This window comes from Vipera ursinii (assembly GCF_947247035.1).
Source record: "Vipera ursinii genome assembly, chromosome: 5".
In the NCBI taxonomy this organism is placed as follows: Eukaryota; Metazoa; Chordata; class Lepidosauria; order Squamata; family Viperidae; genus Vipera; species Vipera ursinii.
In genome coordinates this window covers 45,103,126-45,120,991 of record NC_139518.1, presented here as the reverse complement: position 1 = coordinate 45,120,991, position 17,866 = coordinate 45,103,126, and the positions used below count along the sequence as shown (strand labels likewise).

Below are 17,866 nucleotides of genomic sequence, written 5' to 3'. Positions count from 1 at the left end.
GAGCACAGTTCTTTGGAAACCTGCTTGGTCACGTGCACTTTTAGGCACAGCACTTGAAAGCAATAAGAATTCTAGTAATAATGTTTCTTGTGATAAAATGGCATATGGGTGGCCATATGCCTGGGTGTGCATGTCTCAGTAAAGCCTGCTTCTCTTCAGTGGCCTTGCCACCTAAAGAAAGAAACAGCTTATGTTTCAGTCTTACTCCGTGTTTGGGCATCATCGCAGGGAATAACTGGCAATCCAGAAGAAATGTATTGATTGGGGATATGGACTCAGGGATAGTGAATAAAAGGTTTTATTAGAAGCTGGGTGGGGGTGGGGTAGCAGTGGCACATATGGGGAATGTCGGGGTGCTTTCTGTCATTTGCAGCTGATTGTTGTCAATTCTTAATCTCACTCCAAATCTTCAACTGCTGCGTTGAGTTTAGGTCCCATTTTTCTGGGCTCTAGAAGTTATTTTATTTCTTTGAAACACACTTTTATGTTCTCTAGTCCCTCTCTCTTAATACTCCTTAGATCACTCTATCCCATTTAGGATATCAGTCTCTTTTGTTTGATAATTATTTTGATGGGATTGTGTGGACATTCCTAAGTGTATAATTTTCATGTGCTTTGGGCTGTTGGGAATGCTTGCTCCACTCTTCTTTCTGGAAATCTATTAGTTGTCTGTCTTGAGGCATAATCCTATATGTAGCTCCTTTCTGCTAATTCTTGCATCCACTTTCTGCTATCCAGAAATTTACCTCCTGCCTGTATTTGTTCATAATATCTTCAATTCTCTTACAAAGTTGCTACAGGAGGTTTAGCATAGGGAGCAGGCTTCTAACCTGCAATCATTTTATTTTCCAATAGGGTACGTGAAAGCTTGGGGAAAAAGTTCAGTGAGCCCTTGTCAATGTCTTGCACTCAACAAGCCAACAAATACATTTGGCAATTTTACATTCTATGCATTAATTTATATTCGTTTTATTATCCACTCATTGTCTCTTTATTTCTTTATCCAAAGCAGTCCTTTCTATCCCGTCTCAAGAATCAATTATGGGGATTTTTCCTCCCCATGTTTGACCAGCTTGATATTGTCATCCAAACCCAACGTATGATAAGTAGTGTTTTGGAAGGGTTTGGTTGTATATCCTTCTCTTCAGGGCACTGGATGCTGTGATGTTAGGAGAAGAATGTGTCTGTTTTGTATTGTTGGTTAAAATGTGTCATTAGATAATGGTTATATACCTCATCTGAAGAACATTTTAAATGTATATAAAAGGTAATACTCAGTTTCTTTCCAGTACTTCATAAACCTATAACAGCTAGGGCTATTTTACCATGGAAATTGTATCATACTTGTGTGTGTCTGTTATTTCCTTGACTAACCAATGGAAAATGATTTATTCCTTTTACCTTTTTTCTGTGCAGCTTTGTTTCTTTTATGCATTGTGATGGACTCTATGTACTCCATGGGTCCTTATTTTATTGCAGCTTATTAAACTTTTTAAAATGTCAGCACTGGTGTGGTGTGATGAAGTTTAATATAAATATTTTCAAGCCATGGTCCATAATTCACTATTGTTTCACAAGTTTTGTTCAGCTGATTAATGGAAAACTGAGCTGATTATCAATTTCAGTGGCTATTTTGAGACACAGTTGTAGTGGATACACCAGACATTGAACCTTTGAAAAATCAGAAATGCTTGCCAATATCTTCTTTGTTAATTGTATCCCCCAATTTAACCTATGAGTTTTAAAACAGCCACTCCTTTACCTGGCTTCATTTTATTGGTGGAGATTATAGAGACAATTATAGTAATGGAGAAATAACTATCAAAATCCTGAGGAAAGCTGAAAATCTGCAGAGGTTTTAACTCTGCTGCTTGGACATTCTGGAAATTATAGTCAAAATGCATGGGCACACCAGAGGAAAAGGGCTGGCCCAAGTATGAAAAAGGGTCATAATATTTTTTTTCATTGCTGTTGTAACTTTAAACAGTCATTAAATGAACTGGTGTAAATCAAGGATTACCTTTATGTAGATGATGTTTCCCCTACCCTTGGCACTGCTGCCTACATGAGGTGTCTTAAATGTCACTGCTGCTATCTCCATGTCAAACACTGGACAAGAGTTAAGAGATAATTGCTAACTTCTTACAGCTCACTCCTCCCCAGTAAACCACCTTCCCCCACCCTTCAGAATTATAGCAATAATTAAGTCACAAGGCTAAGTGGTAATAGAAATATTAAGCCAGAAATGGACTTTCTTACAATTCTCATGCTGGTGTTTCACTATGGTCTAAAATAAAAGCAGAATGTAATAAAATCCAGCCTGGTAATTTTTGCAATTTATGTCCAAATGATGCAAATATCTTTTCTACTGATTTCAAGTTTCAAAAAGGGCACATGCTTTTTCTTTTTTTTCTTTTGTAAGAATAATGTAAAAGTAGTTCTTTAATTTTCCAATATAATCTTTTCAGCTTATGGGACCAAAAACCAGGAGTTTTGTCAATTGAAACATAAATCTTAGCTAAAATATTAAAATACTTTTTTAAAAAAGCAGATCTATTGCATGTGTAAATGCTAGACACACTTGCATGGATGCATTGTATAGATCAAGGAACAAAAGCAGGAATGTATGAAAACAGTGTATGAATGTATGAACAGTGCTGCAAAGATACTTGTGTATATAGTGCCTTCAAGTCATTCTCAACTCCTGGAATTGCTTGGATGAGTCCACACAATATATTTTTGGCTATATCTTTAAAAGTGGTTTGCCATTTCTATCTTCCAAGGGTGGAAAAAGATTGCTACAGGTGACTTCTAACCTGGTACGTTAACTGCTACACCAAATTGGCATGCATACATGCATGCCTACACACACATAATAGAGGTTGTATAACTAAAAGGCAGAGGAATAACAACTCTGATTTTATTAACTGGAATTTTCAGCCTATTGATTCCTGTTTTGGTTAGGAAGGAGAGAGAGTATTGAAACAAATATGTTGAATCCATCATATCTATTTTTCTTTGTAGCAGGGATTGGGTGACAAAAAGTACTCCCATCAAACAAGAGGAACATTCACCATTTTGATCTTTTCCTTAGGAAACAACAGCATATTTTACTTGGACAACCATTATAGGCATTGGAGGATGGCACATATTTGTTACAGAGAGAGATGATTAGTTTCATGTCTCTGATTAAATTAATGTTATCATCCCATGAAAAATCACAAACTACTTTTTCAAAATCTATAACAAGACTGCTGCTCTAAAGAAAGTATACTGTATAAAGGAGAATGTTAGCTTACAAAACATGATCATTCAAATGTGGCACTGATTAGACTGTTGGGACACCAAAAGTATTGTATTCAATAATGTTGATACAAAGCTTAGTACAATTTTCAAATGCAGAGTTTAGTGAGACGCCATTGCTTCACAAGTTTAAAGAGCCAGTAATCTGAGTTAAGGAATTGTGCAGCGTAGAAAAATTAGAAAAAAGTAGAGAAAGAAACACATTTTTTTTTATTTCAAATCCATTCCAGGCTTTGACTCATATTGTGATCAAAGGAGGTGTTAGATGAAAATTATGAGAGTTGAAGCCAACATTTCTAAGTGTATATGTACCGTGGAGGGTGAGTTGGCCATAATCAGCTAAATTTAAGCATATAAGCATGATCCAATATCATTTTGTTTATTCAAACATATGTCTTATGTATTGCATTGGCAGATATAGTGTACAAATTCAGAAATAAGCTATTCTGTAGATTCTAATGTTTACCATTAGAAATAGGAAATCATTAAAAAAAAGTTATATATTTCGTGTCATTGCCCTAAAAGTTCAAAAGTTGCACTTTCTGAGTAAGAAAAAAAAATACATGTAACTTTTTTTCAGTTTCTAGAATAAAAATGAAAAATATTGGGAAGCATACGAGTAGTGATTAAAACGTAAATCTGTAAATCATGTATTCAAATCTGATTTGGCCTTAACTTGGTTATCATTTACATGTAAGCAATTCTCAAAAGAATAAACCTGTTTTATTCCACTCACCCACTTTCTCTTAGCAAGCAATAGCACAGGTCCCAAAGTAAACCACCATGGAGTGTAGGCACAAACTCACAAACAGATAACTCATATGTACCTTAAAAAACAAGATTCTGCAAAGACTCAGTAGCTTCCTGCATGTCCCCACGGGAAGTAGAAGATGTCTTTATTACTGCTATTTCTTTATTACTGTCAGTTTAATGGATGCCATGCATACACTTATGCACTATTTCACCCTTGGGAGTATCTTACTGAAATTGCTGTACAATAAAATCTGATGTTTTAGAAACCGTTACCTTGAGATTGCACGTGTCACATGCTCTCAAGCTAGTGCCAAGGAGTTTTACCTTTCCAGCGGAACCTCTTGTTAAAAAAAAAAAAGTCATAAGTTTCAAATGACACCTGGCTGAGGTTGTCTTGGAAACAAGAACATTGGTAGAGTTTAAGGCCTCAAAGCTCGCATCAGATTGTGATCGCTTAATAACTGCATTCTTGCAAGGCTGCTGCAGGATAATGCCTACCAAGAGCTTATTTAATATTTGAATAAGCCCTCAAGGTGACTTAAAAGAATGTGACATCACGGTGCTATAAAGGTGATAAGATAATTTATGGAGAACAGATTAGAGGGAATTAGTGTCAGGTCCCAAGGTTACTTCCAGGACATGGGAAGCAGGCCTTTAGATATCTAATCAGCTGCAGGGGAACAATGCCGGAAAGGTGCATCCAGTATCTCCATTTCCTACTTCCAAGCATCCAGTTATATCTGGGTAGCCCCTGTGAGAAACAAAATGCTGCGCCAAAGGGGGCCTTTTCTCAGTCCAGCAGGGTTGTTTTTTTTATGTCTATTATCTGATGAGATTTCAAAAGCTGGAAAAGGATAAATATTTTCTATCAGTAGGATCCCTACATGGAAAGATAGGGATGCACCCACAATGGCAAATAGTGGGATAGCCTACAGATATACTGGTTAGCTGCAATACGGGTAGTCCTCGACTTACAAAGTTCATTTAGTGACCATTCAAAGTTACAACGTCCCTGAAAAAGGAGACTTATGACCGTTTTTCACACTTATGACCAGTGCAGCATCCCCATGGTCACATGATCAAAATTCGAATGCTTGGTGACTGACTCATATTTATGATGGTTGCAGTGTCCTGGGGTCATGTGATCCCCTTTTGCGACCTTTTGACAAGCAACGTCAATGGGGAAGCCGGTTTTACTTAGCAACCGTATTACTAATTTACCAATTGCAATGATTCACTTAACAAGTATGGCAAGAAAAGTCCTAAAATGGGGCAAAGCTCACTTAACAAATGTTTCACTTAGCAACATAAATTTTGGGTTCAGTTGTGGTTGTGAGCTGAGGACTACCTATATAAGTATGATAAAAAAAAGTCAATCATGAGTGGCAGGGTCAGGACAACATGGTGAACTGGGGGTGAACACAGATGTACAAAATGCCACAGCAGCAGAAAGCTCACACTCTGATAGGGTGAATAGGGACTGCTTTAAAAGTCCAAGCCATCTGCCTTATGACCAGGCAACCACCAGCGAAATGCAGGAACTCTCTTGGTTCTGGCATCCTGAGAAAAGAATCAATGGCATACTACACCTCTAGATGCATTAACAATTTGAATGGAGAAAAATTCAACAAGAAAGAATGTCATTTTGCCAACCAGTGTGCCAAGAAACAAATCGGCTTGGAAAGCTTTTGGCCTTAGAACTCCCTGAGGTTAGCTACAACATGACAGAAAATAATCACAACATAATCTGGAACTAGCAGCCCTGATGTCTAATAGATAGCCTTGCTTTTCCCAACCAGCAGCAAAACAAATTATGCAAATAAGCTGCAAGTGTATTTCTTAATTTGTGTCTGTGTGTGTGAAAGAGAAGGCCAATTTTTGTAAAAATTTGTGTCTACAGTAATACAGAAAATCTAGTTTGTTTTTGTAACTTAAAGCTACTAATATTACTTGTATGTGTCAACTAATTGTAAGCTGTACAAACAAAATTCATTTACTGAAATGAAACCTTGAGCAATTGTTCCTGCTGTTAAAGTCCTCCACAAAAGCCTTCTCTCAAGCAGGGATTTGAAGACAGAAAGAAGACATCTCAGCTTATTTTATTTTAAATGCCTTGCTCCATCTTATTCCCACTGGATATAGCAAAGTCCCAATCTCATTCCTCTCTCATTTACAGAAGAAGAAATGTTCTATTTTATGGGGAGGCCTGCTGCATCCAATTGCAGGACTGAAAAATAATACAATAAGCTGAATGCAAGAGATACATGCTGTTCATCTTCCTTCCATGAATAATGATTGATGTGAACAAGTTTATTCTAGAGGTGATAACAGTGGACGGTAGAACTGACATCTTCCATCAGTGCAAACTTATTTGTTACAATAATCAAGTGATATGTAGCAAAAAATGATTTTATGATATAGAAGAAGACTGTGATAAAAGTAAGGAATCAAAGAAACGATCTTGGCAATTGGAGAATTTGCAACAAGGATTGGATGTAGTCCTTTTTCTTCCTGTCAGCAGACCTGAAGTTTGTAGCCCAGATTCTTTAGCCTTCATGTAATCACATCTTAATCTTATTTAGAAATTAATTTCCATGGAATTGAGTAGGCTTTACTTCTGAATAAGTTGGCATCAAATTGCAACAGTACAGCAATAGTAATGCCAGTGGTTTAGCCATTCTGTTTTTTTATTATTAATAAATGGAGGCAGCTTTCAAGTAATGACTACAATGCAATTGCATGTCTAAGTTGTTTTTATTCCTCAGTGTCTTATAACCATTAAGTTGTAGGCAGCAACAATTCCTTCCTCAATTTCTTAAGTATTTTTTTTCTTTTCTTTTCTAGTCTTGTAATAATGTTCCCTTTGCTCCTGGTCTCTGTACTGCTTGCAATTTAGCCTCATTTAACAGAAGATGAAGTTACCATGAACAGAGAATAAGAGAAGCTACTTGATAAGAGAAAAAGTAGAATTTGCTAACAGAAGGGGAAAAAGGCATGGTGTAGCTAGGAGATTCCAGTTAAGGTACAAAAGATACAAAATGACTGGTTCCTGAGGCCAGGCATGACCCATGGGCATGGTTCTTAGGACATTGCATTGGGCAGCACAAACAGTTGTAGAGATCTTCAATAAGAATCCATGCTGTGCCCAATCAGTGGCCCAGGTAGAATCCGTGCTGGATATAAATACATCTGTTCAGCTGGATTTGCCAGCAAAAAACAACAAACAAACCGCTTTTATCTACACCTTTGTCTCTTCTGTCCTGAATAACCACCATGACCACAATAAAAGAACTGCTCAGATTCCAGACTGTTCCCAAGGCTTCTGCAAGGACAGGTCTCACTTCTAGGTCTCTGGCCATGGCCTGCCCCTCACCAGAGACTACATGCAATGGGAACAGCCACATTTGCTAGGTTTTTCCACTTCCTCCACAAAGGATGAGCCATCGCTGCACTCAAAGGTATATTTCTTGCGCTTAAGACGCAGTCCTCCACAGCAGCCTAGTCCCGGGCAGGATCCCTGGCACTCCATCCAGGAGACTGGGCGTGTTGTCTGGCAAATAGCATAACCTCGCTGGACTTGATGGAAATCTCGCACAGCCTCTCCCCGACACTCTGATTCTGGGAAAAACAGAAATGTCAGGCAAAAGGATGACTTAAATTAAGGTCATCATATTATAGACCAGTTATGGTGAACCTTTTAGAGACCGAGTGCCCAAAATGCAATCCAAAACCCACTTATGTATCATCGGGTGCCGGGGGGGATATGGCCCATTGGGTAGATGTGGCCAATTGGGTGGGCATGGCCCATTGGGTGGGTGTGGCTGCTGTGGTAACCGCAGACTGGGTGTGACTAAAAAGTTCAATCAATCAATTCCAGCTTTGCGAGATCTTTTTTTCCCCGCGAGAAGTTGAAATTGATTGAACCTTTTTTTTTTTGCACACGGCAGAGGCCTAAAGCGAAAAGGTTTTATAAAACCCAGCTTATGGCCTAGGACTGGGGCGATGGTGTGCATGGCCAAAGAGAGGGTTCTGTGTGCCACCTTTGGCACCTGAGCCATAGGTTCGCCACCACGGTTATAGACGTTTTCATTGTCATAATTATTATCATCATGAAATGAGGGATTTTAGTAAAGAGGAGCTAAAATAATGTTCTGGTATTTGTCTTACTTTAAAGGAGGGACTTGTTTTTGTTGAGCCTTTTGATAGGTTAGAGACAGGTTGAGAAAGGCACTTCTAAAAAATAGTGTGTGGAAATGCCTCTGCTTTCTCCAATGGAAACAGAAGATATAATATTGTTGACAGTAAAGAATCATTCCAAATTTTAAACATTGGGAATCGTGGCTGTATTGCTCATGTTCCTTCATTATTGAAGTCACTTATAACCACCATGATTGGACAAAGCTGCTTACAGGGACTACTTATGCTGCAGCTGACTCGCCAAGAAGCTTTCCTATAGTCTGAGAGAAGCAATATTTTACTTGCTAGAATATTCATTTCCAGGAGGAAGTTGATTCCTGAGTAAGTTTTCCATCATTCACAGAGGACTGGGTTAATATGACTTGCCAGAAAAAAATATGAACTTAACTTTTTGCACAGATGGGAAATTCCCTTAGTGCAGGGGTGTCAAACTGCCAGCCCGTAGGCCAGTTTCATCATACAAAGCCATGCCCACCCCACTGCAGGCAATGGCAAAAAAGCTCCGATACATTGCGCGATGTCACATGATGTTGCGACTTTGACATGTCTGCCTTAGTGTCATTAGTAATTAATAGTCAACACATATGGAAATGGAAATATTTCTGACCTTGATCACAGAGATCTCCATCAAATCCTGAGTTGCATTCACAGTAGGCCTCTCCTGCATCTGAGATCTGACACTGACCATGAACACACTCCAAGCTCTTGCATGGGTTGCGCAGTTCAACTTCCTGGTTGCACAAGGCTCCTTTGTAACCGTCTTGGCACTGGCAACTATAGGAAAGTGCATCAAGAGGCATGCAGATTCCATGTTCACACCTGAAGATAAAGTGGGACATAAAGCTAAGTAGATACATGTAACTGCACTTAAGCCAGTGCCTCTTTTCAACTCTCCCCACTATCTTGAATCAGAGACAATTGGTAATTTAGAGATCCATGTACGCAGTAGATCTTTCAGCAATGAAAACACACTCAATACATGTTTTTTGCTCACAGCATTGCAATGAGTTACCTGATTTGCATGGGTAGTTTCAAGCCAAGGAAAGCAATGAAGAGTAATATTTATTTATCTATTTGTATAAATAAATATTTATTTATCTATCTATTTATTTATTTTACAAATAACTCCAGGCAGCAAACTTATTCAACAGACTTTCCTTCTCCTATTTTTTCCCCACAGCAACAACCCTGTGAGGTGAGTTGGGCTGAAAGAGAAGGACTGGCCTAAGGTCACCCAGATGGCTTTCAGGGCTAAGGTGGGACTAGAACTCACGGTCTTCTGTTTTCTAGCCTGGTGCTTTAACTATTAGATCAAACTGGTTCTAATATGCCCTCCTACACTTCTTAGTGCCAACCGCATTTTCTGACCACCTGATTTTCTTTATAAATTCTCCTAATTAAAACAAAATGAAATTAGAACTTAGAATACCATAAGATAATGGAACTACCTCTAGCATCTTCTGTTAAAACTCAGAACCAAAATGTTCCAGATTTTGTTGGCTGAACTGGTATACAATGGCTGCAATAAGCAGACTTTCTTTTCACACATATCAAAGCCCATTACTAAAGGGCCCTTTGGGAAGATAAGAGCATATCCAGGATTTGTTTGTCTTCTGGATATTTTATGACTGGCCTCAAATGTCATAGCAGCTATGGATAGGCAAGGTCCTGTTAGTGTTCTCCATAGTTCCACATTTGCTCTTTCACATATGCCTCCCCCCAAAAAAAAGTTTTTGTTCCCCAGTTCTAGCAGAAAAGAATTTTAACACTTGTACTTACTTGTGTCCCTGGCAAGGGTTAGTAATGGGCTGGTCACAATGGGGCCCAGTCCAGCCTGAATCACAGTAACAAATGGGTCCATGAGCAGTGTTGGGTTGGCAAATGCCATGCATGCAATAGAGCTTGCGGCAAGGTTCACAACCAGGCACAACTCCTGGTTTCATCTGAGTTTTAGTAAAGTCTTGTAATTCATTGTTGATGTATAAATTGCGGATACATCCGTGGAAGCTGGAACCATTCAAGATTTGCCAAACTCGGAAGGCAGCAGAATTCACATCCACTGGCATGCCTGGTGGGAGAGGCCCATAGGAGCAACATCAGGCAGGGAAAAAGAAAAGAAGATCAGGATGCTGGTAAGATCATGACTGATGGAAGGAAATAAACTTTAAAAGCCTTAGCCTCCCCTTTTCCCAAACTGATACACTTTAAACATGCTGGGATTGCAATTTAGTTAACTTCATAAATTATCTGGAGCATAGCAAGTTGGAGAAGGCTGGCCTAGTATATTGTAGAAAAATGTTAAAGCCAGACACGTCAATTTAGGGAATACGGAGCCCAGACAATTACACTATTTTGTTCCACCCGCCAGGGGACCTCTTCTCTCCTTGACTCTCTAAATACTGGCCTCTGTTCACAAAAGGAGAAAGAAAGAATGTCTTCTCTTCCTCCTCCTCCTAATTAATAGTATATAAACGGTCCAAACTAAGAATTATTAGAACCTCCTAGTCCATATGGTAGCCTCCTTGTAAAAGTGTGGAAGTGTTGGAAAAAACTGATGCTCTCTCTGGTTTCAGCAGGATATTGCTTCCCTGTTCCCCAACAGAGATTGCAGTCCTACCCCCCACATAGAGTGGAGCCTCAGAATTCAGAGTGTGGGCCTTGCCAAAGCTATCCATGGTCATGGGATCGCCTCCATCAATAGATAGGTTTACCATCCGCTCAAATGTCACCAGTTCCACTGTATGGAACTGTCCGTCATTGATGGTCTCTGCACTGGGAGAAAAGAAAGAGATCGGATGAGCTCTTGTATACACCCTTTTCACAACATCTAACATCTACAGTCAAACTTGCCCACCCAACATTCATTCAACACTTCTTTAAAGACCACTCTGCTTTCTACATCAACTGTCAACAATACGTTGTTGGACCCTGATCTAAACCTTAGCATGTCTCCCTCTCCCCCAAAAGTCAGTGTGCAGATTGCAGGGTCATGCAGACAAATTTGCTCACATTCCATCAAACTGCCCTTAGTTTGAATGAGAAATCAAAGATAGAGCTACCTGTAAAGAGCTGAGCTAGGGTAACTGCCTGGATCATAGCTGACACGCACATGGCCTTGATAAAGTTCCACTGCCATGTGGTCAGTGTCCCCATTGTACAAGAGAATCCCATTATCTTCAGCTGTGGAGACCTGCAGAGAACAAGAGAGTGGGGAAAAAAATAACAGATAGAAAAACCAACTCTATTCAGGAAAATAGATAATGGTTCTTCTTGGAGGGTTGGGACAGAGATTTAAATCTTTTTTACCTGCAGAGTAATATTGGCAGTGGGCCAATTCTGCAAGTCCGTGAATTGTAGGTATGTGTCCCTATCCACAAAATTGACACTCAGTAGCTTCTCACATTTGAGCCCTCCAAAGCCAGGAAGGCATTGGCATAAGGCACGATTGCCTAACTCCACACAGTTGGCATCATTCTGGCACTCAACCCTCTCACAGGGACTGGACTGAAAGGAGCCATGAGGTGGGATCTCACAGAGCTGGCCACTAGAATGAAGCAAGCATACAATAGGGCATAAGTTTATTGCCAGAATCAGCTATTGAAATTGATACATTTTTGGAAGCAGGATGTGTTCTCTTTCATTCCAATGTTCTAAATTGATTCTTCATTTTCAGCATCTCATAAACCACCATTGGCATCACCCAGGTGTATAAACGTTATGAATGTTTTCTCCTTATTCAAGTAATTATATAATTTGCATTCCAGGCACTCAGCTTTGTTGGTTAACTTGCTGTCTGTTATTTCCTGAGTAAATAAAAATAAGGTCCAACCATAGTGGAAGGATAATGCTGTGACATCTATTTTTGTACACTGCTACTTGAATCAAGTTGGATAAGATTTCAAACAAACACCTACACAGATGGCATTGTGATCAACCTGTTGCTGAAAGCACATGAAATATTAGATGCTGCAGGATCTCCATCTTGCAAGGGTAGTGAAGCCAACCTGGAAACACCTAGTTACTAATAAGTCTAACCACTACCTTATATTTTTTGCAAACTCTTTCTCCTGACAATATTTCAGGCAAGTGGGAAGAGGGTCAATCATCCAATAAAGGACAAACCTTGGTCCTGAGCTTAGCAGAACACTTGATATTTTTGTAGAAATTATATGAATGCTGGCAGTAGCTCCATCTAACATCCTTACCTGAAACCGCCAGTACAAAGACAGGAATAACCATTTGGTTCATCAAAACACTTGGCATTGTTCTGGCATTGGTGGCCTGGGCAATCATTGTAGTCTGTACTGCAATTATCTCCTGCATAGCCAGGCATACATTCACACCTGGAGGCAGGAACAGGAATGAGACCCAGTCATTGAGGTGGCCTGGCTAGTGCTCAAAAGAGCAGCAAGGTACACCAACCAGGAAATGGCTGAGGCAATGAATATAACGGTTTTTCCTAACTCCATTATACATTATTTGGTACACATTCATGCCCTCCACTTAGTTTTAAATCTTTTTTTTCTAACCAAACTCCACTCTTTCCCTCACTCACTTGGGTCCATCAAGGGAGACTCTACATATGGCATTATGCTGGCAGGGACTGAGCTCTGGGGAACATACATTCACCAGCTGTTCACAATATGTCCCTGTGGGGAAAAAATACAGAGATAAGGCAGAAGCATAACAAATAGTGTCTCTCCTTGAATATGCCTCATTCTGCCCCAATGAAATGGTACATAGAAAGGTGGAAAGCCCATATTTGACCTTAAGCATTCCTATTTGCATTATAGTGTTAGTGAACATAAACACATATTGCTGAAATGTTCACCTTTTGAACCTATTAGATGGAAACACCCAGTCATTCAAAAGTTGAAATATCCCTAACCCCTTTTTATGTTGGCCAATTCAGGTGGTTAGCTTGCATTTTTTTTCACTGTTTTGTTCCAGGATAGCTATGCACAATAAGTAAATTCTGTGACATTAAAGTAAACAGATGAATTTTACTATTATGCAGAAACATTCAACTTCTGGAGGTCATGCAGAAGGACAAGGAGCATCATATGTAAGTATTTTGACTATTAGGCCAGAAAGCCTATTCACTCCTTTCCCTTCCTTTTCCAAGAGCCAAATTTAGTAAGATACCAGCCAACAAAAAATATCTTCAATGTCTATAGCAATTCTGAAGAATTAATAATGGGGAGAGTGGAACAACTTATCTTTTCACTAGCTGTTTTCTGCACTTAAAAAAGTTAAAAAGAAACATGGAACATAAAAAAGGTAGATTTAACATTAGCCAACATAATCCACACAATTTATAACAACGGATGGATAATAAAATCATAGAGTAGTCTGCTTTGTGCATGTCACATCCTCATTCCCAACACATGTAGGGTCCCTTTAGACACTGTGGTGATTTTGCTCCCTTCAGAGATAAAAGCAGAAGCTCTGCACTCCCCCACTGTCAGCATTAATTTACAACTGAAGTCATACCTGTATAGAAGGGTAGGCACAAGCATGTGTGGTTAGCGGACCCATTAACACATGTGCCCCCATTCTTGCAACTGTTGTTGCAATGATTGGTTTTCAGATTACATCTTGGACCTTCAAATCCATCCACACAAGAACATCTATTAATAAGGAAAACAAGATCTATTTGATACATTGAAAGTCTGGAAGCATTCTCTTGTACGATGTTCTGGAATGTATACCCTTATCTAAATTTCAAGAAAGGTGAAAAGTAGGGATGATACTTCTTTCTTGAAACTGGGTTCAGTATCTCCATAACTCTCAGTGTTCCATTTTATTTTATTTTTTTATTTTAATTCTATTTATATCCCGCCCTTCTCCGAAGACTCAGGGTGGCTTACAAGCTTAGCAGTAGCCTTCATTCTATGTATATGCCTGCTTGTTAGGGCTTTCACACACACCCCAAGCGGCATTATTACAAAGTCAGCTTAATTGCCCCCAACAATCTGGGTCCTCATTTTACCTACCTCGGAAGGATGGAAGGCTGAGTCAACCTTGAGCCTGGTGGGATGCGAACCTGCACTAATTGCAGGCAGCTGGTGTTACTTAAGGAGGCATTAGCCCACTGTATCCAGTATCCATCTTAGCATTTTGGTTTCCAGCTGCAGGAGCTAGTTGGACCACTCTAGAAGTCCTGAATTGAGAAGGAGCTAAAGCTGCTATAAGTTCTGGGACAGATGGAATGGCATGCTAATGAGGTCTTCAATGTTAGCACCAAAAAGAAAAAGCAGGGCCCTTGGGTAAGACTAGAGAAAAGCACAAATGTGAGAATCCTGATTTATTTTTCAGTTAACTTCCTTAAATTTATTCCAATGAAGGGGAAGTTGTAGATTATTATTTTAACTATTTTTTAAGTTTTCTAAGCAACCTCCATACCTCTGTTTGAGGACTACACATGGTACATAAATCTTCATAAGGCAATACTATAAAATAATTCACAGAATACACTAATTTATATATGACACACCTGCAAACAGATACACATTCACATAAAGTAGAGGAGAATATTGTAGATGAATAAATGTATGCTGTGAGTTGCATATGGTGGCATTTACATTTCTATTGCGTGGACTTTAGAGAAAGAAGCAAAAATAGGGGGGGGGGGGAAACTGGTGACCTTGCCTAACAAAGGCAGTGAGTTGTTAGCTCTGATGCCCTTGATCAAAACATTTGTGTTCCTTCTTGCTATCTTTCTATAAAGGGGTAATGCAGAGCAGCATGTGTAGGGAAAAATGTTTGTTATCCCAAGGGACATTATGTGCTGGCTTTTAAAGATGCTATGTTGATATGGTAATATGTTGAAAAGCCATTTAGCAGTTTGGCAAATTGGATGTACAGATCGGGTTGGGCTCCATTTTTTTTCTCTACTGAGTGCAATTCATTTCAAGCTACTAATTATGGTATGTTTCCCAGAAAGCCACCCACACTGTACTCTGAGGAGGAGAGTGGGAGGGTGCACATTGAGGTTCAGAGTATCAAAAAACTGAAACAGTTGGTAATCCATTGGGATGCATGTATTCCAGTGGCTTCTCTCCCATATCCCAAGCCATAGTTACAGAATTAAATTGCCTGCAGAATTAGCCCATGTACCAAAAACATCCCCTGTCCCCTAAATGCAAGTATATATGATTAGCACTGAATAAATACTGCCCAATACTTTTCAGTGTCTGATTCTGGTTTAAGGCAGAAAATGGAGCTGGATTTATTTTAGTCTGACATCCAGCAATTTTGCAATAGGTTTCTGCCCAGGTTCTTGCAGCTAACCAAGATCTTTTTCCATTTTAGGTCAGAGACTCTTTCTGAAATCTTGAACTGCCACTCACTTAAAGCTGGATCCGTCTCCTTCTTGAGGCTGGCAGGTCCCACCATTTTCACAGACTCTGCCGGAGCAACCATCAAAAGATAGGTCACAGTATTTGCCCTGGAATAAGGAAATAACACAAAACAGTTTACCACCCAGTCTAACATATATATACATATATATATATACATGTGTTAAGTGTTTGTTAAGTATTTAGAATACCTTGCTAGGCCCCAAACATGGGACAAATCTTATTTCTTGTTTCATCCTAACCCAAGGCCATCAACAGGCTGTAGTCACACAGTGATAGCTCATATTTGTGTAAATTTTTTGGATTGCTAACAAAGAACAAAGGGAGACCGATATGATCATTTCAAACTTATTTGTTTTCATTAGTCAGCCCTTCTGAGATTCGAACCTGGGCCGACTGCATCTTAAGCAGTTGTTTTAACCTCTCTCTCTCTCTCTCTCTCTCTCTCTCTCCTAAGAAGCAAGGAAGATATGTGTTAAATGTTTGTTAAGCATTCAGAATACACTTGCTTAGTCCCAGACATGGGACAAATCTTATTTCCTGCGTGTGAATGGCCTTGGGCTAGGCCAAAACAGGAAATAAGATTTATATTTATATTTATATATATATATATGGTAAAGGTTCCCCTGCACATGCATGCTAGTCGTTTCCAACTCTTGGGGGCCTGTGCTCATCTCCGTTTCAAAGACGAAGAGCCAGCGCTTGTCCGAGGACGTCTCCGTGGTCATGTGGCCGGCATGACTAGACGCCAAAGGCACACGGAACGCTGTTACCTTCCCACCGTAGTGGTCCCTATTTTTCTACTTGCATTTTTACGTGCTTTCGAACTGCTAGGTTGGCAGAAGCTGGGACGAGTAACAGGCACTCACTCTGTATATATATCACATCACCCTCCCACCCTACTTACCTTATAACCATCGGGACAGACACAGTGATAGGAGCCCAGAGGATCTTGCTGACAACTACCCTTGTTTTGGCAGGGATTAGAGAGACAGGGGTTACACTTGGCCTGGATGATTGGTGGGGAAGGACCTACACAGATAAAAAAAGGCATTACATGAATAAGACTAAGATAATATAACTGAAATAACTAAAGACATATTTCTTATATCTGACTATAAAGTCTGTGTGCTTCCTGATCAGAATCTCTTCCAAGGTATTGCCCTTTTCCCAACAGCTAAAACCATGGGTCTCTGACAAATTTGTGATTTGCACATATATACATTTAAAAAATGAATAACGGCTGAAAAAAACACCCATTCACTTGTTCCTAAGCATAATACTGAATCTTGGTGTTCAAAATAGTCTTACGTTTCTACAAAAGCAAGCAGGGTCCCCCCCCAAATTTATTTCACAGGAATAAGTTTTCACGGGGAAAAGTAGAAGAACTTTTCAAAGAATTCTACATTGATGTGATATACACAGAAGAAAGAGCTCAGACTCAAGGCCTGTTATGAGGGTAATTAGGGATTCTGGAAATTATAATCTCATTACATATATAAGGCACAAGACTGATGTAGCTAATGCTATGCCTGGTTTATTATTATTATTATTATCCCATTTATATCCCGCCCTTCTCCGAAGACTCAGGGTGGCTTACAATCTAAGAAGCACAAATCAATGTGCTTAGCAATAGCCTTCATTCTATGTATATGCCTGCTTATTAGGGCTTTCACCCCCCCCCAGCGGCATTTTTACAAAGTCAGCTTATTGCCCCCAACAATCTGGGTCCTCATTTTACCCATCCTTTGGGCATTTCATTCATAATCTTCAGTATCATGGGACTATATACAGTGATCCTTAACTTACAACCACAATAGGGAACAGAAAATTGTGCAGTCGTTAAATGAGGCATCACATGACCACACCTGATTATATGACTTATTTTGCCAGGGCTGTTAAGTGAGACACCACTTGCAACTTGCCAGCTTCTGCAATGACTTAGCTGGGAAGCTTGCAAATGACCATCTGGGAAACTTGCAAATGGCAAATTGTGTGACTGTGGGAATGCTGTGGCAGCTGTAAGTGCAAAGAAAGATCATAAGTCATTTTTCAGTGTCATCATAATTTTGAACCATTGCCAAATGGTCGTACATTGAGGACTACTTGTAGGATATTGGTTTTACTGGCTTGACTAGAATCTACTTCTCCCATTCCATCTTCATCACATCTGCATGCATTTTAACAAATTCAATGACTCACTCCCCCCACCCCCATATGCCCAATATTAACTTCAACAGTCTCAGATTTGT

General features: G+C 39.5%; 1 protein-coding gene across 1 annotated transcript in view; it reads right to left on the bottom strand.

Annotated features, from left to right (window-relative positions):
- Nucleotides 1–4,479: 4,479 nt before the first annotated feature.
- Nucleotides 4,480–17,866, bottom strand: part of SLIT1 (slit guidance ligand 1) — a gene marked incomplete at its 5' end in the record, with an annotated part of 159,295 nt that continues 145,908 nt past the window's right edge. Inside the window, 11 exons of the mRNA XM_083364090.1 lie at nucleotides 4,480–7,674; nucleotides 8,861–9,072; nucleotides 10,033–10,321; nucleotides 10,871–11,025; nucleotides 11,313–11,443; nucleotides 11,560–11,797; nucleotides 12,459–12,596; nucleotides 12,809–12,902; nucleotides 13,747–13,883; nucleotides 15,606–15,703; nucleotides 16,522–16,646. Of these exons, the coding sequence (XP_083220216.1) occupies nucleotides 7,436–7,674; nucleotides 8,861–9,072; nucleotides 10,033–10,321; nucleotides 10,871–11,025; nucleotides 11,313–11,443; nucleotides 11,560–11,797; nucleotides 12,459–12,596; nucleotides 12,809–12,902; nucleotides 13,747–13,883; nucleotides 15,606–15,703; nucleotides 16,522–16,646 (1,856 nt within the window). The 3' untranslated portion in view covers nucleotides 4,480–7,435. The remainder of the gene's footprint in view (nucleotides 7,675–8,860; nucleotides 9,073–10,032; nucleotides 10,322–10,870; nucleotides 11,026–11,312; nucleotides 11,444–11,559; nucleotides 11,798–12,458; nucleotides 12,597–12,808; nucleotides 12,903–13,746; nucleotides 13,884–15,605; nucleotides 15,704–16,521; nucleotides 16,647–17,866) is intronic.